A 26,115-nucleotide genomic window follows, 5' to 3' on the forward strand; every position below is an offset into this window, starting at 1 on the left:
AGAGCCCTGGGTATCTAAGAGGACATGAAGAACAGACTAGAGGCTCAGGTGAAAAGGGTCTTATTGATAGTAGTGCGCTGGAGTTGACTTGTACTAGCTCATGAGAGCTGACTATTCTTAGTCCCAATTCTGAGTTCAGTGATGTCAAGTTACTACTTTGAAATTGGCCAGAGACGGAGTGTTTTATCACTGACACAGGCAAACACCATAAATCAAGGCATTTTTCTTCCTGGAGAGTGACCCGCACAATACTGGTCTCTAACAGGAGACAAAGGACAGGAAAAATAACTTTCAAAAGTTCTCCATTAAGTTAGTCTCTTTTTTTCCCCAAAGTGATCATGGGTGATAAAAAACCTGTGAATTTAAATGTCTCTGATTTTATTACTTTCCTCAGAGTAGGAAGCAAACTATCCAGAGTTAGGGACTGTTATTAAGGCTAATTTGAGAATAAAACATGCATTTGAGGTCTTATGACACTCATTTTGCTGGGATGGGAGTTTGTTCAACATGTTCACTAATTTGAGTAGTAGAAGAGTGTTTGGGGGTTACCATCATTCAGTCATCCTTACTTTTGCATTGCTTTTTTTTTGTAAAAACTTACCAGGTTAATGATCACATTAATAATATAGTCATAATGACATATTTTGTGAAAATGACTCAGTTTCCATTGAAATGTAACTAAGAGTGCATTAGTAAATTTAAACAGGTAAAATGTGCATTCTCTGTTTTGTCTGAATAAAACAAGCAGAAACGGTCCTTTGGCAATGGAAATGTTTCCTCACAGTATATTCCCTTTCAAATAAGCCTACATTTTCATTTAAAACCATGTGAACTTGCTACTTTTCCATTAACCCAGGATGAGTAAAAATTTGCTAGCTAAGCCACAAATTTGTTTCTCATGTTTTACTTCTGGGTAATATTGCCCACAAAAAAATGGGCTAAAGAAGTATTTAGAAGTACCAACCACTTAATTTTCCTTCTAATTTAGAACTCCATGTCTTTTCCAAAGGAATCAACTGAAATCCAATAATAGTTTCTAGTCTGTTCTCAGAATGCATCAGCAAGAGAATATAGGGCTGTCTCCAAAAAAGTAATAAAAAAAAGTATGTATAATATGTGCACATACACACACACGAGAAAGAAAAGCAAAGAATAAAAGAAAAAGGAGATGAATAAAAAGAAAAAGTGAGTCTTAAAGCAACACAAAAAGCCATGTACCTGCTCAATCCAAAAAGCAAAGCTGTTAAGCAGGAATCTGATAATCAGTCTAGCTATAAATATTCATTTAGCAGTTAAGAGTTTGGGCTCTACATTTTTGCCCTTGTGCTTTTTGGACTCCTGAGAGTCTACAAGCAGGGCTATATGTACAGCCTAAACACATTACATGAACAAACAACATTAATTGGCTTTGGTATGCTGGCACATGTAGGGCAGTCCATACTTACTTTCTGAAGAGGTAGTTCTTGTAGATCAAATTTAGACTTAGTCTGCAAGTTTAAAGTCATGCTTCTGCCTGCATGCATTGCTGAAATACCTCCATAGGGCAGCATGCCAAGGTTAACTGTGTTGTGTTTGTAAGCAGCATTCTGAGTAGAGGAAATAATCATGTGACAGGATGTGAACACATGCTCAACAAACTGATTATTACATGAACATGTTTAAATTTATAACATTTAACTTTAAGCAGGCAAACAGTAACTTTCTTTCTTAAACATGCACTTGCTCAGACAGAAGCATACAGTAAACAGTGTTAGTTATGCACATAATGAGTACCATCCAAAACTACAGAAAAGACAAAAAGCAAAGATAACATTCTGTTTTATATTTGCTGCTGACTCAAAGACATAATACCTGTCTCTTATATATCATGATTGTAGTGACTTTGGACAAATGTTCATCAGTGGTGGTCTATTAATTCAAAAACTTCAAACAATGAGGTCTTAATCAAATTTTGTCAGCTGCATATCTCATGGTCTCTTTCACATTGTGAGATTAGCACATACAAATTAGCTTAGTTTATAATTCTGGCTTCAAACTAATGCATTGCAAAGTTAAAGCCAAAATCAGTCACTTTTATTTCTGTCTATAGGCATAATCATGGCAACTCAGCTGGTCAAAAAAAAAAAAAAATCATTCAATCTGACCAGTGGATGATTGAATTTGCTGATTAGTTCAGTGAAACCAGTCAGCTTGTATGTGAATCCAAATATTCTTTTTTGTTGTTTCTTAAAAATTACATTTTAAACCGGAGATATTTCAGAATGAAACTAAAGGAACTATGATTTCAACTATTAATGCTATTTATCTGATATACCTAAATACCTATAGAAATTCTAGTGATATTTGCGTTGTAGCTGCCCTTCAATAGGTGCATCTAAAGGTATCCCAAGTGTCTGATAGAGAGTTCTTTTTTTTTTTCAGAACCACATTTAAAAATTAAAACATTTTGTATACCCTGTCATCAAACAGCCTCCATCAGTAAAATATCTACTTTCCACCTATTTTGGAAATGTAATAATTGACAGCATTTGGCCCTTTTAAGTAATTCTCTTAATTTGGAAGAAAAAATCTGCAGAAGTTAACTTAGTACACTTTTAAAAACTGAATATTATTGAACATAAACAGCAGGCAGCTATTCTATTCTGAGGGCATTATTTGCAAAGAAATGATTTTTAGTACCAGAATTCCATCAACTGAAACACTATTCTACTCCTGATGGTGTGCTGTCTACCAATCATATTTGTTATAGATCCCTGATTATTTCATCCAGAGATTTTTTTTCATAGTCACCATGCCAAAACTGAAAAGGACACAGAACATTTCAATGTCGCACTTGAATGATTCCTTAAGTTTTAAAATTTAGACTCAGTCTAGTGCTCTCTTAGCTCCTATGGAAGAATAATAGTCTTAGATATACGAGTTCATGTTTTAATTTCTCTCAGTCAGGTGGGGCTCTGTAGTGGAAGCATGAGCCTTGAGGTCAGACCAAAGGAGAAAACAAGCATCTTTAATTTACGGTAGTACTTGGAACTGCCTCTCCAAGGTCAACACCGAGCAAGATCTTTAACCAACATTATATGGGGCCGTTAAGCTTATCCAATATCCAGGCTTCTAGGCAGTTCTCTTTTATAAGGAATGGACAAAGATCTTGTAGTTTCTAGTGTAACTATTTGATTTCCAGGGTTCAAATCACTCAACTAAATTTCACTGGGAAGGAAGCACACTGTGTCTGGTGCAATCTGACTTTGAGCAGAATATTAAATACCACAGTACAGAACTGTTTTTACACAACAAGTCTGTGCTCCAGTACACTGAATTTATCTTGTTTTAAGTTTTAAGTAAGATACAGCCTGAATAGCTCATTAACTCAATTGAGAGAGGGAAAGAAAAGGCACTTGGAGAAAAGAGGAAGAGCTTTCAGGTTTCAATGGCTGGAAGCAATACTCTAAGATAATGTAATTTCTTGGAATTAAATGAGAAGCTCTTGAACATACATTGAAATTGCTCTGAAAAATGAAAGACAGACTCAGGGAATTATAAACAGACAGAGGATATGTGAAGACTAATTAAAAAGGGAGGTGTTGTCACAACAATGGAAAAATACATACGAGTTGACTTTCAGTTAGCTGGATTTGGGACAGGCAGGGCCTCCAGACTTCTGCTGGTTCAAATCCCCCTCCCCTAGTCTTATTTTCCTCCCTCCAGATTCCTTCTCCCACTAGAGGAGTTACCTACGTTTCAGTAGCTCTGATCAAAGAAAAGGAACCATTTACCAGGAAACCAGTAAATAAATGATGGTACCAAATGCTTAAAATTTTGTCTTTTCTTTTTCATGCTTTGTTTTCACTCACTCCTCTGTTGCCTCAAATTACTAGTCATTGTATATATGCTCCCAAAAGCTTCTCATAACCTTTCTTGGCTAGTTCATCTTACCCTGTTACGTATGGTCGTGTCTACACGAGGCCAGAGTTCCCAAACTGTACTGTTTTATTTGGCCCCAAATATTTTCGCCCTCCAAGTTATCTGTCTACATGGAGGTAAGGCATGGTGACAACCGACCAGGTGTCTCCCACTGACAGCCAGTCATGAGGCTTTGATGAGGCTCCCTTCAATGGGACTGAGCACACCTATTTGAAACAGACATTCTGATGAAATATTTTGTAAGGCAGAACCAGTTTCCACATTGAGAAACTAACACCCACACCCACATTTATCAGTTCACTCTTTCCCTATAAATAATTTTCTTGTCATGTAGACACGACCTACAAACAATATAATTATTTTAAAAGAGTACACCTGAAAACATAAAATTCAATATTAAGTAAATATATAATAAACACAGTGACCTGTGCTTTTATCAGGACACCAAATAAAATAAAACTATTGAGTGAAACATTCTAATGGTACATTATTACCCAGATCCCCAATTTACACTGAACATTTAAATCTGGAAAAGGAGAAAAAAAGGCCCTATTTTCACAAAAAGAATTTTAAGATTCTAAGGTCAATGCAGAGCATAGAAAACCCTCTACACCAAAGCCACAAAATATCAATACACTTAATGGTGATGGTCGATTGATCATAGTTCTAGAAAATGAAATACTAGAGAGATACAAACAACCACGAAAAGTAATTCTAGGCCTTACAGAAATTTTTTTTAAATCTCCTCAATTACTATGCATTTCATGATTTGTTGTGATTCAATTTGTAACTGAATTGGGATTAATTTCCCCTCCCCCCCTTTTTTGCTGCAATATACACACTAATTTGTACGTTTGTAGTCTTTATAAAGACATCATCTATTTTTGTTGTCTGTAGTATAATTTGAATTTAAACATTTCTTTCTATATGAAAAGTAACATTCTAAATGGCAGGATTTTCATGAAATAAAATAATGTGTAGGAGGGCATTCAATCTCTGCTTATTTTATTTTTTTGTTTCTTGCTGGGAAGATTATTGCTCATTAGAAGTAATAACTTTAGTAGTCCCATAGCAGTAACTATATGCAGATTTTATAAACAAATTAGGTCTGACTTTAATATAAGTGAGTCTGTGCAGAAAGGGGCAGAATACTCACTTTTTATAGATTCAATAAAAATCATACTCCTTAAGTCACTAGAGAACAGTTTTGTGTCCTAGGAGAGGCATTTTGCCTTAATGGCTAGAAAGCAATTGAAGCACCATCCCATATAATAGAGTTGAATTCTTTCTTACTAACCATATTTAGGATAGTTTTGATAAATAATTCACCTACAGGTTATGAACTCTCGAAGAGCATTAAACAGTATCCATGAAAAACTATTATGATCAATTTCCCCACAATATAAATAAAATGCTGACCATCTATTCATTCATGTAGTTCATGCTTCACTACATGTGCTCAGAAATGCCAATAAAGTAAAACTAAAGGCAGGAGGGATATTCTTACAGAGAAACGCCAAACATACCCTGTCTAACCTTCTAGCTTCTATATGTCTAAGCAGCTGTTGTCTCCAGTCTGCAGGCATTTTACCACAGCTCTCCTCTCCCTTCACAGGAGTGGGCCTCGTCTTTATATCACTGTTATCTGATGACTTGTCACCATAGTTACCCAAGTTATAGTCAGATGGTATTTTTTCCAAAAGAGCTGCCATAGTAGGCCTAGCTGAAACTGGCCTGGTTTGGGAGGCACCGTAACTCTCTGTACTGTAGCTTCTTGCAGACAATGGCCTCCTTTGGGTAAGGTTTTTAACTGGAAAATTTCCCGCCTGAGCTTTCACTTCTTGATATGAAGGATGTTCATCTTCATACCTGCCATTCCTTTTCAGGAACTGGGACTCAGTCACTGAAACGCTGCTTTGGCGATCCAGCCCTCCCCTGTATGGAGGTCTGCCGTACCTATCACTGGGAGGCAGCTCATGAGGTTCACTGACCCTCCTAAACATGGCCATTTCTGTGGAACTCGCCAGGGAGTCGGCTCTTCTCAAGAAGCCTGCTCTGGCACCTTGACTTGCAAACTGGGCATTTACCACAGCATCCTCATTAACAGATGGCTGAGAAAAGGAAAACATTTGCTCCATCGGTGGGTATCCTCTGTAAGCTCTAGGACTAACCAGATCCTTGGAGATGTTTTTGCCAGGCTGTTGCACGTACTCAGAATTGTGTTGGAAAGGGGGCGGTATCCTCTTTTCAGCTTTAACTTCCACTGCTCCTTGGGGATTGAAGCTTTGGTCAAATTGATAGACTTTTTTTGTCATGGAAGCTTTTTGTTGTTGTGGCCCTTTACCACTTCCGTAAGTGAGCATCTCATCATCCAGCATCGGGACTGACTGGCTTCGAGACATGCTGGACATACCATGCTCTGGTCCCAACATTTTGTCAGGTCGTTCGTGACTTCCTAAGTGATCACTCCCAGAAGCATAGTTTTCTAATGGTATATTATAAACCTTGTATGTACCAATGTCAATCTCATCGATACTCTGCGACTTTTTGAATTTATTGGACTTGATGTCTTTCATTAGTGGGGAGAGCCTCTCTGTGCTTTTGCTAATCGAAATAACACCTTTAGAAGATTCTGGGCGGCAGTGGATTTGAGAAAAGACATTACTGAGACTCCTGTTGGGATTAGCATCATGATATTCCCACGGTACTCCTGGAGAGAAAGGACTAGGTACTTCAGCAGATTCTTTTATATGTTCTTTCCTTTCAGGCAATGGGCTGGTGGTAGGGGTTGTCTCTAATTTGGAAGGGAAAGCAGTCCTGTCTTCAAAAGGACTAGGGGTTCTGGTCCAATTCTGCCAAGGATTGGAAGGAGGCACTTCTGTTTCTGGTGTGTGTCTGTGTGTAGACTGCTCAAGTTCCAGGGGAACCCCAACAATCCTATCCTGCCTAATCAAAGGCCTGCGTCCGTGAGAAGATGTGCTTCTAGATTTCGAGCTCAGGAGAGGATTATTGTTGGCATTCTCGCCTGCGGTCTCCTCTGCAACAAACCCTGTGTTATCATAATGTGAGCCATCAGTCCAGTTGTCAGTGAAAGTGTCACTTATCGGCAGCCGGTCAGGACGCTGTGGTAGATTCCCTGGAGGGACAGCCTCCCGCTGGCTGAGTAATGGCTTTGCATCAAGAGGCTGTGGGAAAGATTGTGCAATCCTGTGAACACAATGGGAAGAAGACACATGAATATGAGGAAAATCTGTGCCTTTTCCAGAAAGAGAACAAAGAGGCAGAATACCACCATCTTTCGTTCAACTGCTCATTCATCCACACCTCATTATGATTAACAAGAGCATTATTATTTCATGTCCAAAAAGAGCCACCCCTTTACCCTGCTCTAACTTTTATTTCTTCTCAGTTATCATCACCTTTTAATATATATAGTTTACTTACCTATTATATGTCTTGTGTCCTCTGCTAGAACGTAAACTCATGAGGGCAGAGGTTTTTTTCTCTTCAGACCTAACATAGTGCTTGGCACATAGTAGGTACTAGGTACATATTCGTTGAATAAATGAATGACTAAATAAATAAGTGAATGAAAGAAATATAGATATTTTCAGTAACGGTCCTGAAACCTGTCTGATAATAGGAACTACCTCATTCCTGGTCCCCATCTCTAGAACTTCTGATTCAGTACATTTCCAAACTATTGGTTGAGAATACCTTTCTTATCAATGCTTGGTATATCTAATGAACCCAAGTTGTCTTCAAAAAACATGTTTGAGGGACAGATATTGGAAGACATTAAATCCATTGTATAATGAATGCATTCACATATCTTTTTCTAGAATGTAAATTAAATTAAAGTTAAATTAAATTAAATTAAATTATGAGTTTTGGTCATTGGCATGTTTGTTCCAGTGACCACAGTATCTCTACAGATGCTCATTTTTCTGTTTATTCTAAACCATTTGCACACTAATGATATTGAATTATATAACTTTTATTAAAGACTTTCAAGTGCTTTTGCTAATTGAAAAAAAGTGCACTTAGAAGGTATCTTCCAAAAGTACCTAAATCAGTATCAGCTTATATAACAAATAATAAATTTATAAAGTGAAAGAGCTAATATTTTTGTCATGGGCATCAATGAGTAGAAATAGTTATTCATTAATTACCAAAGAATATATTGCTAACAGCATTGACATTATCAGTAAAATCTGACTGAAAGTCATTGACTACCTATATCATATGACAATTTTTATTTGCTGTCTGTAGCGTGAAACATAGCAACAAGTTACAAAACAAGGGAGTCAGAACTGGGCAAATGCTGCTTCACTGAGTCACTTTATTGCCCTCCATGGCTTTTGATTTTAATGTATCTGTAAAATGGAAGTAATACAGAGTCGGAGCCGTTTTGGAAGGATTAAATACTTTTACTTAAATGCTAACTTTTCCAGGTGGTGATAAAATGATGACGATGAAGGCGGTGAAAAATTTATTGAGTGTCCACTTTGTATTTGGCACATTAGTGCTTTCTATTCATCTTGCTTTAATTTAACACCATTTGGATGGTGAATGAGGAATGTGTCACAATTAGGTACTGAGGCAAACATAATTTTTGATTTTCAATTAAAACACTTTTTTGTTCTATCATCTCAACCTGTTAATCTCCTATCGTCTCTCCCGTAAACGATGGTTTTGCTGTGTAGAATGGATTGATCCACTCTTGGAAATCCCAGAGGGACTACATTTGCTTACCTGCCTCTTCTGTCTTCCATGCCACTCATGTGCTGAACACAATTCCAAAATTAAGAAGATTCCATTTTTTAAAATGTTGCTGAAAATAAGCATTTGGGGGCAGAAAAGAGGGAATTCTAAACACACCTGTTACCCCACAAAGAATTATGTACTGCGTCTTTAGCTGTTGTCTGCAAGGACCCCATTTTAACCCGCGTGTTAGAGGATCCCGAGGAAGCCTGGGAAGGTGAGTAGTCTGAGTAAGTGCCTGAGGAAACACTGTTATTCAGACAGTGAGTTTTGTCAACTTCAGACTCATCAGTTGATTCTGCAATGCAAAGGGGAAAATATTAAATGCTGTGAACACTGACAAGTACAAACACAGAAAAGCAAGTATGAGAAACAGTATATCAATGAATGTTAGAAACACACATTTATAAAATATTTCTATAGACTATGGTGCATCATAATTTACAGCTGGTGATTCGTCATGCACATGCAGTTGTGGCATATTTTCCACATCAGGTTCACGATGTTACCTTTTTTGTCCTTCCCTAGCAGAACAAGTTTGGGTGGGTACAGAGGGGTCTCAGCTAATGAAGGGTGAAGTTCCCCAATCCTCATTTCATTAGCTGGATGAACAAAAGAATCCTGAGAGATATAATAATACAGGACAAGGAAAGTAAACATTTAAACATTGGTTAACCAAGATGGCTGTATCTTTATTTGGCTCAGATATAAGATGGGGCTCTAGAATTTAATTCACTGTGGTGCACTAGGAGAAGTGAATCATATGTATACCTGAAGTTAGCACTAAAATGTTTTGCTTTTCTAATTTAAATGAGTTCATTTTTTCATTAGACATTTTTTTGAAAGCTGTTTATATGCCTGGCACTGTGCAAAGAACTGTGGAGTTTCCAAAGAAAGACAAAATGTCACCCATGCCCTGTGGGAGTTTACAATCTGGTTAGGGAAATAGATATAACTCACAAAATAGGATTGAATTACGATGTCATATATAAGTATTACAATACATAATCTATAACATAGAAACAGGTAAGAGTTCTAAGGGGTGAACTCTTATAAGAGTTCTAAGAGGAATATATCACTGACCCACTAGATTTTTTTCTCGAATATTAACAAAGTTAATGCACAATTGGGCCCTATCAATCCTGCTTTTTCTGCCAACCTCCCTCTTAATTCCTACTGTCTCCCAAGTGATCTTCTCAGTTTCTTTAGTTCTACCATGCCTTCATCCTAAGGTTTCTAGTTTTCTCATGATCAATCTAGCCTACTAAATCTTCACTCTAACTCCATTCATTGAATGTAATGAGCAACATTGGTACAAGAATATAACTTTATGACAAATAAACATGTTAAAAAAATGATGAATTTTAGACTTCTGTAATTCAAATTATTATTTGCAGTTAACCAGATAGTGGGAGAACATTAGGAAAAGCAAAAATACTAAATTCTCACTTCCTTCTAGATAGAAAAACGGCTTGTTTATGCTCATGACTAAACAGTGATATAAATTTATGCACAACAATTATTTTTCTTTTTCCCTTACACTTGATTTGAATTCAAAGAATAATTTTCAGCCTTTTCATTTATTAGTACTTGTTTGTTTGAACATTAATGTAATACATTTAGAAGTATTTTGTTAAATTGGAGAAAGAATACACATGAGAACAAAATATAATAGATGAAATGGTGCCTGCCTTATAACTAATTGGTTAGTAATGATCAGATAGAAACTCTTACTATAAATTTTACCTACCACCCTGCCACCCAGAAAACCTGGGTATATCTGACACTTTTTTAAAAAAATAATATTTCAGTGGAAGAAGACTGGAAGATGATCTACTCCAACCCTTTCATTTCCTAGAGGTGGATGAGGTGGATTCTGAGACTCAGTGAGGCCCAGGCTTACACAGATAAGTAGACAAAGATCCAGCATGGAGGCAGGATTCTTTTGGGCTCTAGCCCAAAAGTTTTCCCTTATATTGCTGCCTGCTGGTTAGCTCATCCTGAGCATATCAGAGACTTAAAATGCAGTATTGTGTGTATTCAAAGAGGAATGGAAAAGAGAATGGGATTGATGGAAGTTCTGGAGATGAACAGGAAAATCTGTATTTTCATGGATTTTGAAAATTACTTCAAAAGTTTAGCATAAGAAACTTTGGATAAAGTTTTAAGTTGAGAGAATAGAGAATAAAAGCCTTCAAACATCTTTGGAGAAATTTATAAGCAGACGCAGATGCAAGTTTGAGAAATGGTACTATGAAAGCCATAAAATATGTTAGGACTTTCAAAAATTTGTTAGTTATAAAGTGGCATATTTCTGTTTTGTTCCTGTTTTGCCACTATTAATCAGTTTACCTTGAGCAAGTCACTGTAATTCTCTATATCTTAATCAATTTATCAATAAAATGAAGGTAATAGATAATAGGAATTAGTGCAAATTTCTGTCTAATAGTAACATTGCATAAGTCTCAATATAACTTATTTGTTGAAATAAGATTTTAAAAAGGAAATATTCTTACGACATTTTAATATAGACATATAAGGGTTTTGCTTTAGTCAAAAACAAACAAATAGTTGTAAAAGCACAGAAATGTAAATATAATTAAGGGTTTCATTACCTTTTTTTCCCCATATGCATTATACATTCAGTACTCAAGTTATCTTGTATGTATAGAGCAAACATTTACACTTGTATTCCATAATCGTGACTGGAGCTCTGCATGGTAGCTGTGATTTGACTTGAATTCAAGTCTCTGGCCCTGCTCAGGAATTTCCATTTTGAGTCAAAAAGAGCCCTCATGACTGGGAAGAATGATATCAGCTAATCATGAACTTGCATCTCTTCTCTAATATTCTGTGGCCCTCCACCTAGGTAGAGGACTACTACCGAAGCAAGAGTAACGGATTTACACTGACCCAGTTAGACTCTTTTATCTTTATCAGCAAAATAATGATGATGATGGTGATGGCAGTCATCAGTTGAGAAGAATCTGCTACATGTCTACTACTGTGTTACTATGCTAAGCACTTTATTTTATTCCTGTTGATTATTTGAAAGATAATCCTGTTTTATCGTTGTTTTATTTAGTTATTTATTATTTTCATCTTTGTTTTACAAATAAAGAAATGAGAGCTCAGCGAGGTAAAATAATAATTCCAAGTCAGAAGCTTAATAGATGGTAGAGCCGGGATTTGAACTGGAATCTGTCCTTGAACATCTTCCATGGGATACTGTATATGCTATATTGTCTACCCTCAAATAGGCTTTACATAACAAAGTTAACTATTCAACAAAGGAAATTAATAATTGGTTTTACCTCTATAAAATCTTTTATAAATAGGCTGGAAGAATAAAGTTCATGTTGGAAATGTGGGTGAAGTTTTTGGGACTACTTCTAAGGGTAAAGTCAATGGAAGTTACTAGTAGGGAATCAAATTTAGTGGAGGTCCCATTATAAGTATATTGAGCCATATTTTTTTCTGGTGAAGGGACAGAGATTGAAGGGAAAGAAAAGGTAAAAAAATCCCCCCTCCCTTTTATAACCCCGTTGCTCTTCCACCGTTTAAACTAAATCTTGGTTGATACCTCTATAGTGAAAGGGAGCCTAAAGCCTAAGGTAGAAATCAAAAGCGAAGAAAAAAAGCTTATGTCTGAGCTTTTGAATCAAGATCTAGCATTAATAAAAGCATTTAAGGAAACTCTCAAGGATAATTGACTATTCTCTTTTTCTGGGAGAAAGATGTAATTCCTCTGTAGATAGAAATTGGACTGAGTCACCTAACAAAAGGAAAAATGCTTTCCTTTATGAAAGTGGCGGACAGGGATCCAGCGAGAAGTTTTCTGTAATGCAAGCTAGTGAATCACAGAAGTATTAATAATTAGTATTAATATTAAAGGAGAATGGGGCAGGGTCTCCTTCTCTTGTGGATGGGGAGTGAATGATCATCTACTGCAGCTTTCCTCTGTGCCAAGAACTGTGCTTGGAACTGTTATAAATATTTGTTTTCATCTGATTTCACTTCCACAAAAACTCTGAAAGAGGGTTATTATTATCTGTATTTTTAAAGATAAGAAACCAAAGCTCAGAAAGGTTTCAGTGACTTGTCAAAGTCATTCAATTGGTAATGAGGTGGAGTCAAGCTTTGAATTGCTGTCTTCTAGACTTTGAAGTCCTTTCTCCTGTTCTGAAAACTGTGCTCTTGAGGCACTTACAATGCTGTTGCTAATTTACAGGGACACATTTATTTTAAATATTTGAGGGGAAAAAAGCAATACTTGACATCAGTCAGATACTGTGAGAACTGCTACCTCGAGGTAGCTCTCAGTTTCAACATTAGATTACACACTTCTTTTAATGAATAGTCTTTGTGAATCTGGGTTTTTGGTGGATGCTGTGATAAAAAAAAAAGTGCCACTTGAAAATCAATGTGAAATGGAGATTAGAGTTGTGATACCCAATATGATTCCAAGTTTTGAGGAGGTAGGTGGTGTCCAACAGGTGCACACATTCTGTTAGTAAGTAGTTTTGGTTATTTAAGAACGAACTAAAACTATTATTTTCTCTTTCGATTTATGTGTGTTGTTTTTCAAATAACCACTAAGTGGGGCATAAATATTTAGTAGGTTGTTCAGATCTGACAATAATAAATGGAACTGTTAGGAATTTCCTGGCTATAACTGTATACTAACCCCTGATACTTTTGAGCCTTTGAATGGAGGAGATACACTTAGGTGAACCTGTATAGGCACAGGTGATTGTTCGGAAGGGGCATGGAGTGGGGAGAAAGAAAGAAAAAGAAGTCAAGATACCTCCCAAATTTCTAGCTTGAGTGAACTGGTTGATAATGGTGCCAACTGAGATCAAGACCAATTATACAGAAGCAGAAGCAAGTTTGAGGAGGAAACATTAAAATTAATTTTGCATTATTAAGTTTGAAGTGCTTGTGGGACAATTTTAAGATTTATCTCTACCATCGGGTTATTATTAAATTCATGACCAAAGCCATCTTTTCTTTGCCTCACCTCTCCCATCCCTGTATTAAGCAATTTTAGGATCTATGTATTTTGCCGTAGTTATTCAGTTTATGAGTTGCCATGACCTTACAGTTAATTTGATGTTAAACTGTGAGGACATGAGATCTAAATATAAAGTGTATGTGTATCTAGTGTGTACTCACTAAATGTTGGTTTTCCTCCTTTTTATATTATTGCAGTATCTTAGAGATAAAAATCTGTTGCTTTGCTATAGAATATCTGTAATATTTTGGAGGTGAAAAAGTAAAATAATATGGGTTTTATAAGCAAAATGAAAAAAGCAATGAAAACGAATATTTTTTTAAATTTTCTTCCCTAGATGTCTAACTATATTCCTCTCTTTTGGGGCAAGCTTATATTTCCACTGGCAGATGTGCACACCATGCTTATTTTTGCATAAGCTTTCTTTCTCTTTGTCAAGAATGACTTCTCTTTTTGACTTTAAAAGAATCACCTAATCTTTAATATAAAGTTCAACCTTAAACATTTCACATAACCTTTAAAGTGACTGGCAGTCATTGCTCATCTCTCCAATTTCTTAGAGTATTATATTCTTCATCACAAAACCAATTATGTTATCATGTTTTATATATTAGGTTGGCCAAAAATTTTTGGCCAACCCAATAATATGTTCTCTAATCGCTTCATCTGTATTGTTTACCTGGCTAGGATTTAAATTATTTGGGGACTATTCACACATTTTATATTTCTTTTCTCTCTCTCACAGTGTTTAGCACAGTGCTAAATATACAGTTGGTGTTTAATCAATGCAAAAAACTGATGCTTTGAAACGCAGATTTGTAAAAGAGTTTTGTCAACCTAGATTTTTGAACATCACGTATAGGAACTTCTAGATGTACTTATATCAATTATGTTTCTAATGAAGATAAAAAGATGATAACCGAATTAGTTGAAGAGTAGATGAGATAGTACAGAGGTGGCATAAATGTAGTTGAATTCTTTTCAGACCACATGAATTGATAAGGATGAATATGTAATTCATTCTAAAGTATAGGAACTAAGCTTCATACTAGATTCTGTAAAGCTAAATTTCAAAGTTATTGACCCTTTTTATATAACAGTGTTTCTTATAAAGGGTGTAATCTAAACACAAAAACATTTTAAAAAATTGGCTCTAAATCTGATAAAGAATTTTACTGAGATTTGAATAATAATAATAATAAAAAGTTCATTTAGTCTTTTATAATGACTCATACAATAAAAGTTTGGGGTAGTCAAAGGAATATCATGAGAATGATTTAATGCACTTACTGGCCAGAACTAGCTGGGTGAGCAAATTATTCCTTCTGTGTGTATTGGAACTTTTGGAGCTGTATTAATGATTTTAAGCCATGAAGGTGTCATTTATTAAATGCAACCCTCATAGTTTTAAAGAGTAGAGAGACTCATTTATGTATCAGGAAAAAATTGCACTTATTAAGGAAGATCTGTTTAGTTAAAAAAAAAACATATCATTTAGTAATTCCAAAAAATCCAAACCACACTGGCAATTACCAATAACCTTGAAATACCTCCACTGCAATCTCCTTTGGGGCTACAGGCCACTTGTGTTCATATTTTTCTTTCACAGTTTGCTCCGTGTTAGCAGTTGGATTTGAATTCTCAACACGCACTCCATGGCTTGGCTTACCCACCAGATTTTGAACAGATTTTACCATATTCTTTAAATCCTCTGGGTAAGGAGTTGGATATCGTTTTAGGTTTATTTCAACCTAGAAGTTTATAAAAAGAAATTTAACATAAAGATACCTTCAGCAAGCATGTTCATGAAACTACTCCATTTTACGAGCAGTAGTATAACCAAATGCAATATAGTGAGTGTTGAGCTGGCTGAAAAACTGCGTTGTAGAGTAGAACGCACAGTGTTCTTTTCACATTCTGCCTCCTGGGACTTCTCCCCACCCCTGTCCACCATTCTAGATTAAAAACAAGTTTTGGATTATAGCCTACCTTTAGACCTACTCTATAGATGGTTGAAATAGCAGTAGATCAAACACAAGTGATTGGTAATGTCTGAAAAATTTAATCAAGTTAATATCAGCTGCTTTTATATGTTAGAGGCTGTTCCCTTACCTATCTTAATTATTTATAAATAATCACTTTGACATTAAAAATATCTTTGGAATATCAATGAATGTGATGGGAGGAGACCCCAAAAGATTTACAAGCAGAGTTATCATGTGTTGAAAAATGAGGAGTCGACAGTATGCACCAGCTCTATGTTAATTAGCATGTTAACGTCAAAATGTAGAGTAGCTAGTTCTTGTTAGTAACCAAAAAAAAAAAAATCCTTCCGGGAGGCTTTTATATTTAGTTCTTACCCTAATAAAGTAACATGCTTTATAGGTTACATCTTACAATAAAGAGAAATAGAAAAACTGAGAACGCCGACTAAGATATTCTAGGTAAGTATGTAAGTTTTGGCTTATATTTATCCAGAGGTTTATTTCCATTCTTGAATTCATTTTTGGTATATCAATTTGACTTTAGGGAATATATATATATATATATATATATATATATATATATATATATACACACACACATACGCACACATATATAAATTACTATTCTTCACATTTAATTCAGAGAGAGAAAATATGAGACATTCCATACAGAATATCCCACCGTTAGTGAACTTAAAATATACTTAAAATGGAATAGATACAAATTATCCAGGCTGATTAAAATAGAGTGGGAGGAGAAATAAAGGGCATATTTATTTGGCTTGGTTTATTCCAATAGTCATGTCTTTTTGCATCTGAGTAGAACCAACTTTACAAAATGGAATGATTTATGTGATTGTGGTGAGTATGTGTTGTGGAAAGTGTGTGTGAAGGTGGGTTGGGGGAGGGCAGAGGTGGAAGAGAAGCTGAAAGAGGAAGAAGAGCGGGAATGAGAGATAACAAGAGAAAGAGGGTGGGGCACACACATACCCACCCCCTCCACAGCTATGTAACACATGGGATGTTAGAAACTATGATAGTGGTATATAGATCTGAGGATTATAAATATGAATTCAAACACTTTTGCTCATCTGCAGTTTTAGCAAATCCACCAACTTTGTTATTCTAGTATTTCATCTTCCTTGTGGCTCACTGTCCGTATCAAATCCTGGGACTGGACTTCTCTAGATGAATTTTAACATTCCTTTCAGTACTAAAATTACAAAATTAATTCTCCAACAAATTGGAAAGCTGGTGAAAAACCAGATCATTTTGTTAGTCTCATTGAAATGTAATTTAATCTTTAATATGCTGAAACAAATAAGGATGAAGTTAATAATATATAGAAATAAAGCTACAAAAATATAACCCGAGAATAAAGGTTAGACTTTACAGAAAAACAAAAGTATAAGTTGTTAGAGTGAAATATAAATATATCTCAGGGTACTTTATAATGCATTCTTAAAGAAACATAAAAAGAATGATAGCCATGCTAGACAAAGTCCATTGGGATGAATGCATTCTTGGATCTGCTGTTTAAGTTGGTATTAGAAATATTAATCACAAATTTGATCTAAGTTTTAAATTATAGTGTTGAACTTGTTTAAAAGTACTTGATATCAAAGGACTAAAAGTCAAAAAACTACATTTAAAAAATTTAAGTTGTAGAATGGTGTAACTATTATGCCAATTAAGAACATCTTTTTTTTAATAACCAGTGGCATATGAATGAAAAATAACTTTCAAATAGGGCCTTAAATTAAAATTCTACACACCTTAAAAAATCCTCAATATTAAAATTACACTTCTAAATTGAATCAAAGGCAAAAAATGGGACCTGTTCTTCTTAATTGAATCAAATACTTCATTCAGTAGTGTAATCTGATTTTTGTAGATGCTGTCTCTTCTGACACAATTAGATGACTATTTAGTAATGGTCACGGTACCAGTATTTTCTGGCTATTTTATAAGCAAGTTAATGTTATATTTTGGTTACATCACCAGAATATATTTGGGTACTTTATCTCTGTAAAAATATTTAAATGTAGAAATAGGAGTGGACTTGCCATGAAGTTAATGAAGTTTAAGCTTTAGGGTCTGTCATCTGCGTGGGCTCTTTCCAAAGCCTTGTGAGGGGCCCTACTTGTGTATTTACATGGTTATTTTATATTCTTTTCCTTAAAGAGGCTCCTCTCCAAATTGTGGAAGCTTCAGGTCTCATAAAACTTGGATCTGTTCCACCTATACAATAAGCCACTTGCTTCCCATTTACTAGTCGCCTAGCAGAATTTACTGGACTTTCAGTCAGAAGACCTCAATTTAAGCCACAGATTTACCCCCAACTAGCTATCAGCTACAATTTTTCTGTCTAGTTTCTACTCGTGTAAAATGGGAATGATAATATCTTGGGTTAATCTAGAGCTCAAATGGGATAATAAATGTGAAACTCCTTTGAAAATTTATAATTTCTATGCAAAGATTAGATACTATTTCTAATATCAGATTCTTCTTATGTATTTTGAAAATCTGGAGTCTTTCGGCAATCAAACTTTATTATATATATGTCTAACCATAAAACCTGTAACTGTCTGGATTTTTTTCAGGTTGCGTGCAGCAACAACTATCATTTATTCAATATCTGCCATGTGCTAGGCACCAGGCAAAGTGTTTTATAGGAATATATAATTTTTTTATTTTTATTTTTTTAGGAATATATAATTTACTATTAGTTATTTGTATAATAATACTTATTTTATTATTTACCATATGATTTAAATATAAGCAAATAATAAATAGCTATAATTAATAATATTAATAAAAATCTATAATTATAATTACATCTCATTTAAATTTCACAACCCATTGTAACATTTGCTCCCATTTTACAGAAGGAAAACAGAGGCTCAGATGGTGAAAGTTACTTGAAAGTCATACAGCTATAGTTATCAATGCCCAGATTCAAACTCAGGTCTTTGACTCCAAAGCTTATGCTTCACAAACGTTACTTGGCTCAGAGCTATTCTCTGGTATAGGTGTAGCATATATTTGTACAGTCTTGTGGAAGAAATAGTGTAAGTCTAAAGTGTGAATTTCATTGAGTTAAAGAAGATAATTTCAGTTTTTTAAAACAAACTTAACATAATATTTTATAATAAAAATATGAAAGTATACTATTTTCTAATTCTGTTATGCTTGTAAGCTCTCTGAAAGTATATTTTATACCTTTTTACAGATTGTTTTGCCTCTCTATTTTTCAGTGCATGTGTGATGTGCTTCAGAAATGAATAACCATGATCATACACAATTACATTAATAGTTTGGTAATGCCCAAATACAAAAGTAGTTTTTTTATATTTCTAAATATATAGGCTATAAATACTCCCTTACCCTAATATGGGATATATGTAACAGGGGGGAAAAATCTGTCAAGTATGTTCTTCCCAAAATGTTGTGTTTATCACTCACCATAAAGTATTTGCTCATTTTACAGATACATTTTGTTAAAATGCAAGATTTTTATGGAAATGGTATTTTATTTTGATTTTGGAAAATAGAAGTGTTTCACAACATTATATATATCTCAGATCTTAAGAAAGTGCAGTAAATGCAAATAATAGCTGCAAGATGTTGGAGACTCCCAAAGATTCAGCAATGAAGAAAGAATGTTAATAGCTAGGGCATTTAGAAATGATATCTTGAATTCACAAAGAACTATGCTTTTCTTATATAATGATTAAATTATAATTTGATTTGACTGTAAATTCCAGTAAGAGAAATAATAGTTAATGCTTTGGTTATTAATTGTTAAATATCTTATTCTAGGAATTAATTGGAGCATTTTGCATAGAAAGGAAACCTATAGCAGTTTTAGTTAGGATTCTCAGCTTGCCTTATATTGTAGAAAGAACATAAGACACAAAATAATAATCTAGTCCATTATGTGTGGATGATAATGTTTACAAAAAAATGTAGTGTTCTTCCACATCCCATTAAGATTTTTTTTCATTAAACTCTTAAACACCCCACCCACTGAGATAAGGAAGCCCTATTTGCCAGAATTCCCAGGCCAATCTTCTCTTACAGGAATTCTCATCATCTGTGCCTTCAAATTAAAGGGAAATTGATGCTTTTCAACAGATGTCCATTTTTGTGTTCAAAGTCCACTCTCAGCAAATTTCAGTTTGAATCTCATGCAGTTTTAGAATCGAGCTTTAGTTATTTAATCTCCCCCAGAATTGATATTACAAAAAAATGTATTATGTCTGGGAACAATTTAGATTGCATCAGTAGTGTCATCAACATTCTGCCGACTATTGGTATTCCCACACTTTAACTAAAAATCTTGAAAAATAAAAACATAAATAAAAGTGAAGCACCCAACTTAAAAAACCATGCCAGATATTCCATCAGTAGACACCTCATATTGATGTTCCCTCCCCCTCTGACTCAGTTCTCCCCACCCCATTGCCAACGTCAATGAACAAAAAAATTAAACTGGGATCAAACACTGGCAATTGAAAGTTTTCTATATAATCAACATTTCTTACCCCAAATCATGCAGAACATACCCCATAAACCACTGTTCCAAGGTTGCCTCTACATAGGGGATACTCCTACCCCAAACACCTAGGCCTACCTGTCTGCCACTTAGAGAGGGAAGAGTGGTAGATTGTGCTGCAACTGGCAATGGAGTACACATGCTCCTTTCCTGCTGGAGGCCACTTATACAACCCCATGCCAGCTGTGGGTCATTCTGGGGGACGGGCATATCTTGGATCTGCTGATCACACCTGGCCCATGGTGTGCAGCAGTCGCCAGACAGTCTGGCAGGTTGGAGAGTAATCCCACGCTGGCCCCTTTCCCAGGGGGCTTGGCAGGAGTGATCCTGTGGGAGAAGGAATCTCCATTTTCTGGGAGAAAGAGGAGCACTGTAGCAAAACTTTCACTTTATCATTATTCTATTCTTGATTTTTTTTTTCATTCTGGGTAATGCATTTAAAACAACCATCAGAAAATTAGTTTTAACTCTATGTAATGAAACAGTACCAATATCATATGAAGCTAAAGGGTCACAGTTTCTTCACACAATGCAGCATTCACACTACACTTTAAATACACTGTAAGTAGGGCATTATACTCTAGTCCATTTGGAAGTTGATGCCGTAGGTCAGCGGTTCCTTTTAAAATTTTATGTAAATTAAAGGTAAAATGGTGAGCCAGAAAAGTATAATTAATTTAGTGTAAGATTTCAGCATATTCCATTCATCATACTTCCATGATGATTTATTTAGATGTTTGTTTGTGTTCTAATTTGTCCAATAGCCAATGGATTGTAAATACTCAAATTAGTCAAAACCAAGCAGTTAGAGGTTTTGGAAACATATTATTTCACCAATATATAAAATAAGTCAAATATAAGTAAACATTTACTCTAAAGTATAATGAACCTACCCTAATCATAATCAAACCTGATCACATAACACACAAACAGGGCTTCTAAATGTCTGTTTGCATTTACTATATTTTATGTTTTCGATGATACACATACCAGTATTAAATGCACTCTTTTCTTCTTGGAGCCTTTGAATATAGGGTGTTTTTTTTTTTTGAAGAAGTATGTAGTTTTTGACATTTAATGAAGTAAAAGAATGAATCAGAGGTCCAGTATAGAATGCATCATCCATTGGTTCTGGATTTAACATATAAAATCCTTACCAGAAGAATTGAAATGTTCTAAAGGTCTTTTTTTTGTTTCAGTTAAAAAATGTCTCTTCGGTTATTAGATAGCACTAATCAACCATTCAGAAACATTTTTTTAAGCCCAAATCTTTAACAAAATTGTCATTTTGATTTGGGAATCCATTTTGGGTTCTTCACAATGATATAGGTAGGCTTTGTCAGTTACCTTACTAATTCCAGTAAGGTTCGAGAGTGTACTGGTTTAAGAAAAAAGTTTAGAAAATGTGGGAATGAGGGGATAGAAAAGAACACATCACACAATCCAGCTCTATTAATAGGATGCATATACAATTAGGCAATTAGTCACTAAGGGTGAGAACTGTTAGTACCCATGATGGAAAAAGTGCAAAAATAATACCATAACAATTGATGAGAGATTCAAGATGTTGCCATGATGACAATATGAAGATCTGATGTTGATATAATCCATATAAATTCTGTTATTTACAAACTTATATAATGGAAAAATACAGATTTTAAAATTCTAACCTTGTTATTTGACAGATTAATGCCGATAAAGGATTTTTTAAAATATGCTTTAAGGTGAAAAATTTTAAGTAATTTTCCCAAGGCACATTAGGGAAAGTTAGGCACTACTAATTAGGCACTACTATTAGGCACTCACCTCCATTAAAACTTGTCCTCACACTTAAGAAAACTAATAAAATCTTCTCAAATATTCCAGCGACATAGAACCTTTCTGAGATTTTAATGCCAGTGTAATATATTAATGTGTTGGCTCTTTTATAAACGTGTATTTTGGCTTCATACAATCTGCATGATGCCTTGCCTTGATCAGTGATTTAAAAAAAAACACATTTCAGTGTTTCAAAGATGTAATAAGGTGCTTAGGTGAAGCCTATCACCCAGACTTTTTTGTTAGATTTTTTGTGGGTTTTTTTTTTTTTTTTTTTGGCTTTTTCCCAGCTTGAATCTCTTTCATGTTGCTATTCTGTAAGATGGGATGGCATATGAAATTTGCTTAGTCAGGATGTTAGTCTCATTCTGAAGCACAACAATACTTCCAAAATCACCATCCTGCTATAATGAAAGTCACCACCGTGAGACTTGAAGATGTATGTGACCTTCTAGTAGAGGTGAGTTAGTTAGACCTAAAGTCTATTTGAATAACAAAGGACAAACAAAAATAATGAGAAGAAAAAGGGAAAAAAATTAAAAAGTTCACCTTAACTTTCCCAGCATTTTCATCATCTTCCTTTTTTTCTTCAAATTCAAAGGCAACAGTCATGCGTTGCTGTCTCTGTTCTTCCCACAGTGTAGGGTTAAAGCTGTCACTGTCTGACTGGAAATCTACAGTTAGATTCCAAAGTGTTATTGACTTTTTCACATAAATTGTTATTTAATAGAGCTTAGTACACTATGCAAAAAATAGTGATAGGTACTAAAAACAAATACAAAAATTAAAAGAAGAAAAGGAAAAATAAACAAGTAGAAAAAGAAGGAAGTAAAGAGAAAGAAAAAGTAAGAAAGAAAGGAAGGAAGGAAGAAAGAAAAAGAGGGAAAAAATTCCCTTGATATTTGTTACATGGTCTTTTCACATCTTAACTCAAATTCAGCTTTGCTAAGTATACAGTAATTATATATTGGGGTTGAGAAGTTTTCTAGTGTAAAGAATCAGTTCTCCATAGAATAATTATGATAATAGAGAGAGTTGGATTACGTATTTTAAACCATTATCTCTTTTAATCTTCACAACAGCACAATGGTAGTACTAATATAATCTTCAATTTAGTAATGAGAAAACTATAGCTGAGTGTTAAGAGACTGTGCTAAGCCATGCAGCCTCTTCATGGCCAATGCAGGATTCTAGTCCATGTCTGTGTGATTATAGAGCCCATAATTGTAACCACTAAACTCTGTCAAGATGTTATAAAAGGTACTGAGTAACTTTGGTTTTGCAATAAACTGTCCAAGATTGCAATCTTTCTTGTTGTTGTTTTGTGTGTCTGGTGGGGGTCAGTGTAGTGGTGCTTGGTTTTATGGTAAAAAATGTGCAGAAAATTTAGTCTTTAACATTTTGGTCTCAATTAATCTAAATGTGTCTCATATTAACAGGGAAAAGAAACAGCTTATCAGTCTCTAATTTACACGTTGGTTAATGGTAATATTTTCTTTGCAACTTTATTGTGAAGTCACATGAAAATGTAATAAAAGCACTTAGTTTAGGCTAAATTCTTTCCCAAAGGATGACCTATATTATATAAAACTTTGTTGCAAAGAATTCTGAAAATTCATTTATTATGCCTCTGCCTGAAAAACCAAAGGGTGACAACTTGCTTAAAGTTCAATAAAACTTTTCTGTTACCAACTCTGCTTTCCTCAAAGGAAAACAAAACAAAACAAACTAGGCTAACTCCTTAACATCACATCTTACCTAACTAGGTCTACCTCATTCCCTGGAACAAATTAGGGATTTAATCTGTGAGACTAGATTTCAGAAATGACCAGCGAATATGAGACACTTTTCATTTTCCCCTATATCCTTTCAAAATGAAATATTTTGTTAATCTAGGGATTTTAAAATGAAAATATAAGTAAAGTTGCATGAATAAAACAAAATCCTTACTTAAGACTCTTCTTATACCCTATGTAAACAGTGGCTTTTCTTTCATAAATTCAAAAGATCAATTTTACTGAAACCTGAAAAATACATATGAAACAATCCTTATCCCACTTCTGTAAGTCAAAATTTGAATAAAAATTTCTTAAAATATCTCACAGTGATCCGTTTCCTTTTTTAAGTGAGAAAACTAAAGACATTTATTATAATTATCCTGAAAATATGAATTACATAAGCAAATAGTTTCTTTTAAAAGTTGGTCTCTTTTAGTGGGTTTGGTGGATTTGATCCACGGGTGGATTAAAGAGGGTTTACTCTTTCAAGAATAACTGTTAATGTATGACTTTTTATTGAAAAAGGTTTAGGTTTTTCAACAATTATTCCTATCATAATTGTTGACATTGTTTAGGAAAATTCAACTTGAAAAACTGGTTGTTATTTGCAAGTCACCTCTTTATGGTTCTCTCTAAACATGAAATTATTCGGGGCCTGAGATCACAAGACTAAAAGTTTAAATTGTGTTCATGAAATTCGTGAATGCAAGATATAAACCAGCTTATCTTCCTTAGGATCTGACTTTTAGCTCATTTCAATTGGCTGGGTACCACATTTGGTTAACTAGTCCTCTGTCTTGCAATCCACCAAGAGAGGACGTTGCTCCTAAAAGTCAACGTTATTTTCATGAAAGATATAAAGAGGAAGAGTTATGTTTTTGAAATCTTACTTAAAATATTATGGTATGGAAGATAAGACTTGTGCTCAGAATTAACTTCCAAATGATTTATGTGTGTCATGTAATTGTGTGACTTGCCCGTATGCCAGTATTGACCAGAGATTAGAATAAAATTAATCCCTTTTATCCATAATCATACAAGTATAGGAGAAATTTCTACTGACTGTTTACCTTCATCACCACGAGGTTGCTGGGGAAACATGTAGTTAGTCAATACTCTTTGCTTTGTTTCTGGATGGGCTTCAGTTTGTAAAGGGATAAGGGCTTTGGACTGGAAGCAAAGGACATAAATTAGATTAATAAGATTGGAAATATAAAGAATATTTCTTTTATATAAGGTGAAGGTCAATACTCTGGTCTCACTGTGCTGAATGAACAATTAAAAGTAAGGAAAAAGGTAACAAAGCAAGAAAGTATAACATAAAATAACACTATTGTAGAGGAATATTTTGAAATCTAAGGTTTTCATAATGAGATTTTCTTTTTCTTTAGTATATTCTTTAATAAAACCTATTCATCTTCATTGAGCAATGTCAGTTTTGATCTTGAAGAATGTGTTAAACTGTTTCAACTAAATAAACTTTTGGTATAGTTCTATATTTTCATGAACTGTTACCTTAAAAAGACAAATGGAATTTGCTATCAAATTCATAGTATACAAGATCATTTATGAATTTAATTAGGTTAAAACATAAGTATTTATTTTTAAGAGATTTTTGTAACCAAAGACAGGGTCCACATTCATATAAGCAACTGTCCTTGTATTTGACATATCATAATATATTTACCTATGGATGGTAACATTTAATTCTCTATTATTAATTTATTTAAGAGATACTATTTTTGAAGGTTTTTTTAAAGAACTTTGATATTATATATTATTTATACATATAAACATATTGAAAATAATCATGCTATTTAATGTTTTAAAATACTGATGACAATTTCATGACATTTATTAATGAGTGAAGCACAAAGGGGATTTGGGATACCAACTTGTCTCATGAAACTGAGCCAGAAACACATTAAATCACTGTTCTAAATAAAAGTTAAATGATGCAGCCACTGTTCTGTGCATTCTCCTACAAGAATAATAAATCATATATTAAGGGATTTTTCTGCAATGCAAGACGATAGAAAAGACTGTTCCATTAGCATAGTTCACATGGATTCCAGAAATGATTTATTTATAATGATATACTGATGTTTTGAAAAATCTTCAGTCCATTGGTAAGACTTCAATTTGAATGGCAATCTATTTTTTTACTTAGTAGATGGAAGAAAGTGCTGTAATGACTGTAGGAATATAAACATTATTCACACATAGAGGTTTATTTTAATTTTTTAAAAAAGTAGTCCAATACCTATTTCTGAACAA

The 26,115-nt window shown here is 34.3% G+C and overlaps 1 protein-coding gene across 2 annotated transcripts in view; it reads right to left on the minus strand.

Moving 5' to 3' along the window:
- The window catches only part of LRRC7 (leucine rich repeat containing 7), a 371,481-nt gene that overhangs the window by 71,267 nt on the left and 274,099 nt on the right, over nt 1-26,115 (minus strand). The window contains exons 14-21 of one of the 2 annotated variants that reach the window (XM_057744552.1): nt 24,909-25,008; nt 22,610-22,734; nt 20,321-20,569; nt 15,250-15,450; nt 9,195-9,306; nt 8,803-8,983; nt 5,448-7,128; nt 1,446-1,586 (exon numbers count right to left, since the gene is read on the minus strand). In XM_057744552.1, the coding sequence (XP_057600535.1) occupies nt 1,446-1,586; nt 5,448-7,128; nt 8,803-8,983; nt 9,195-9,306; nt 15,250-15,450; nt 20,321-20,569; nt 22,610-22,734; nt 24,909-25,008 (2,790 nt within the window). The remainder of the gene's footprint in view (nt 1-1,445; nt 1,587-5,447; nt 7,129-8,802; nt 8,984-9,194; nt 9,307-15,249; nt 15,451-20,320; nt 20,570-22,609; nt 22,735-24,908; nt 25,009-26,115) is intronic. The other variant, XM_057744562.1, reaches the window with a different exon arrangement.

This window comes from Hippopotamus amphibius, chromosome 1, assembly GCF_030028045.1.
Source record: "Hippopotamus amphibius kiboko isolate mHipAmp2 chromosome 1, mHipAmp2.hap2, whole genome shotgun sequence".
Lineage (NCBI taxonomy): Eukaryota > Metazoa > Chordata > Mammalia > Artiodactyla > Hippopotamidae > Hippopotamus > Hippopotamus amphibius.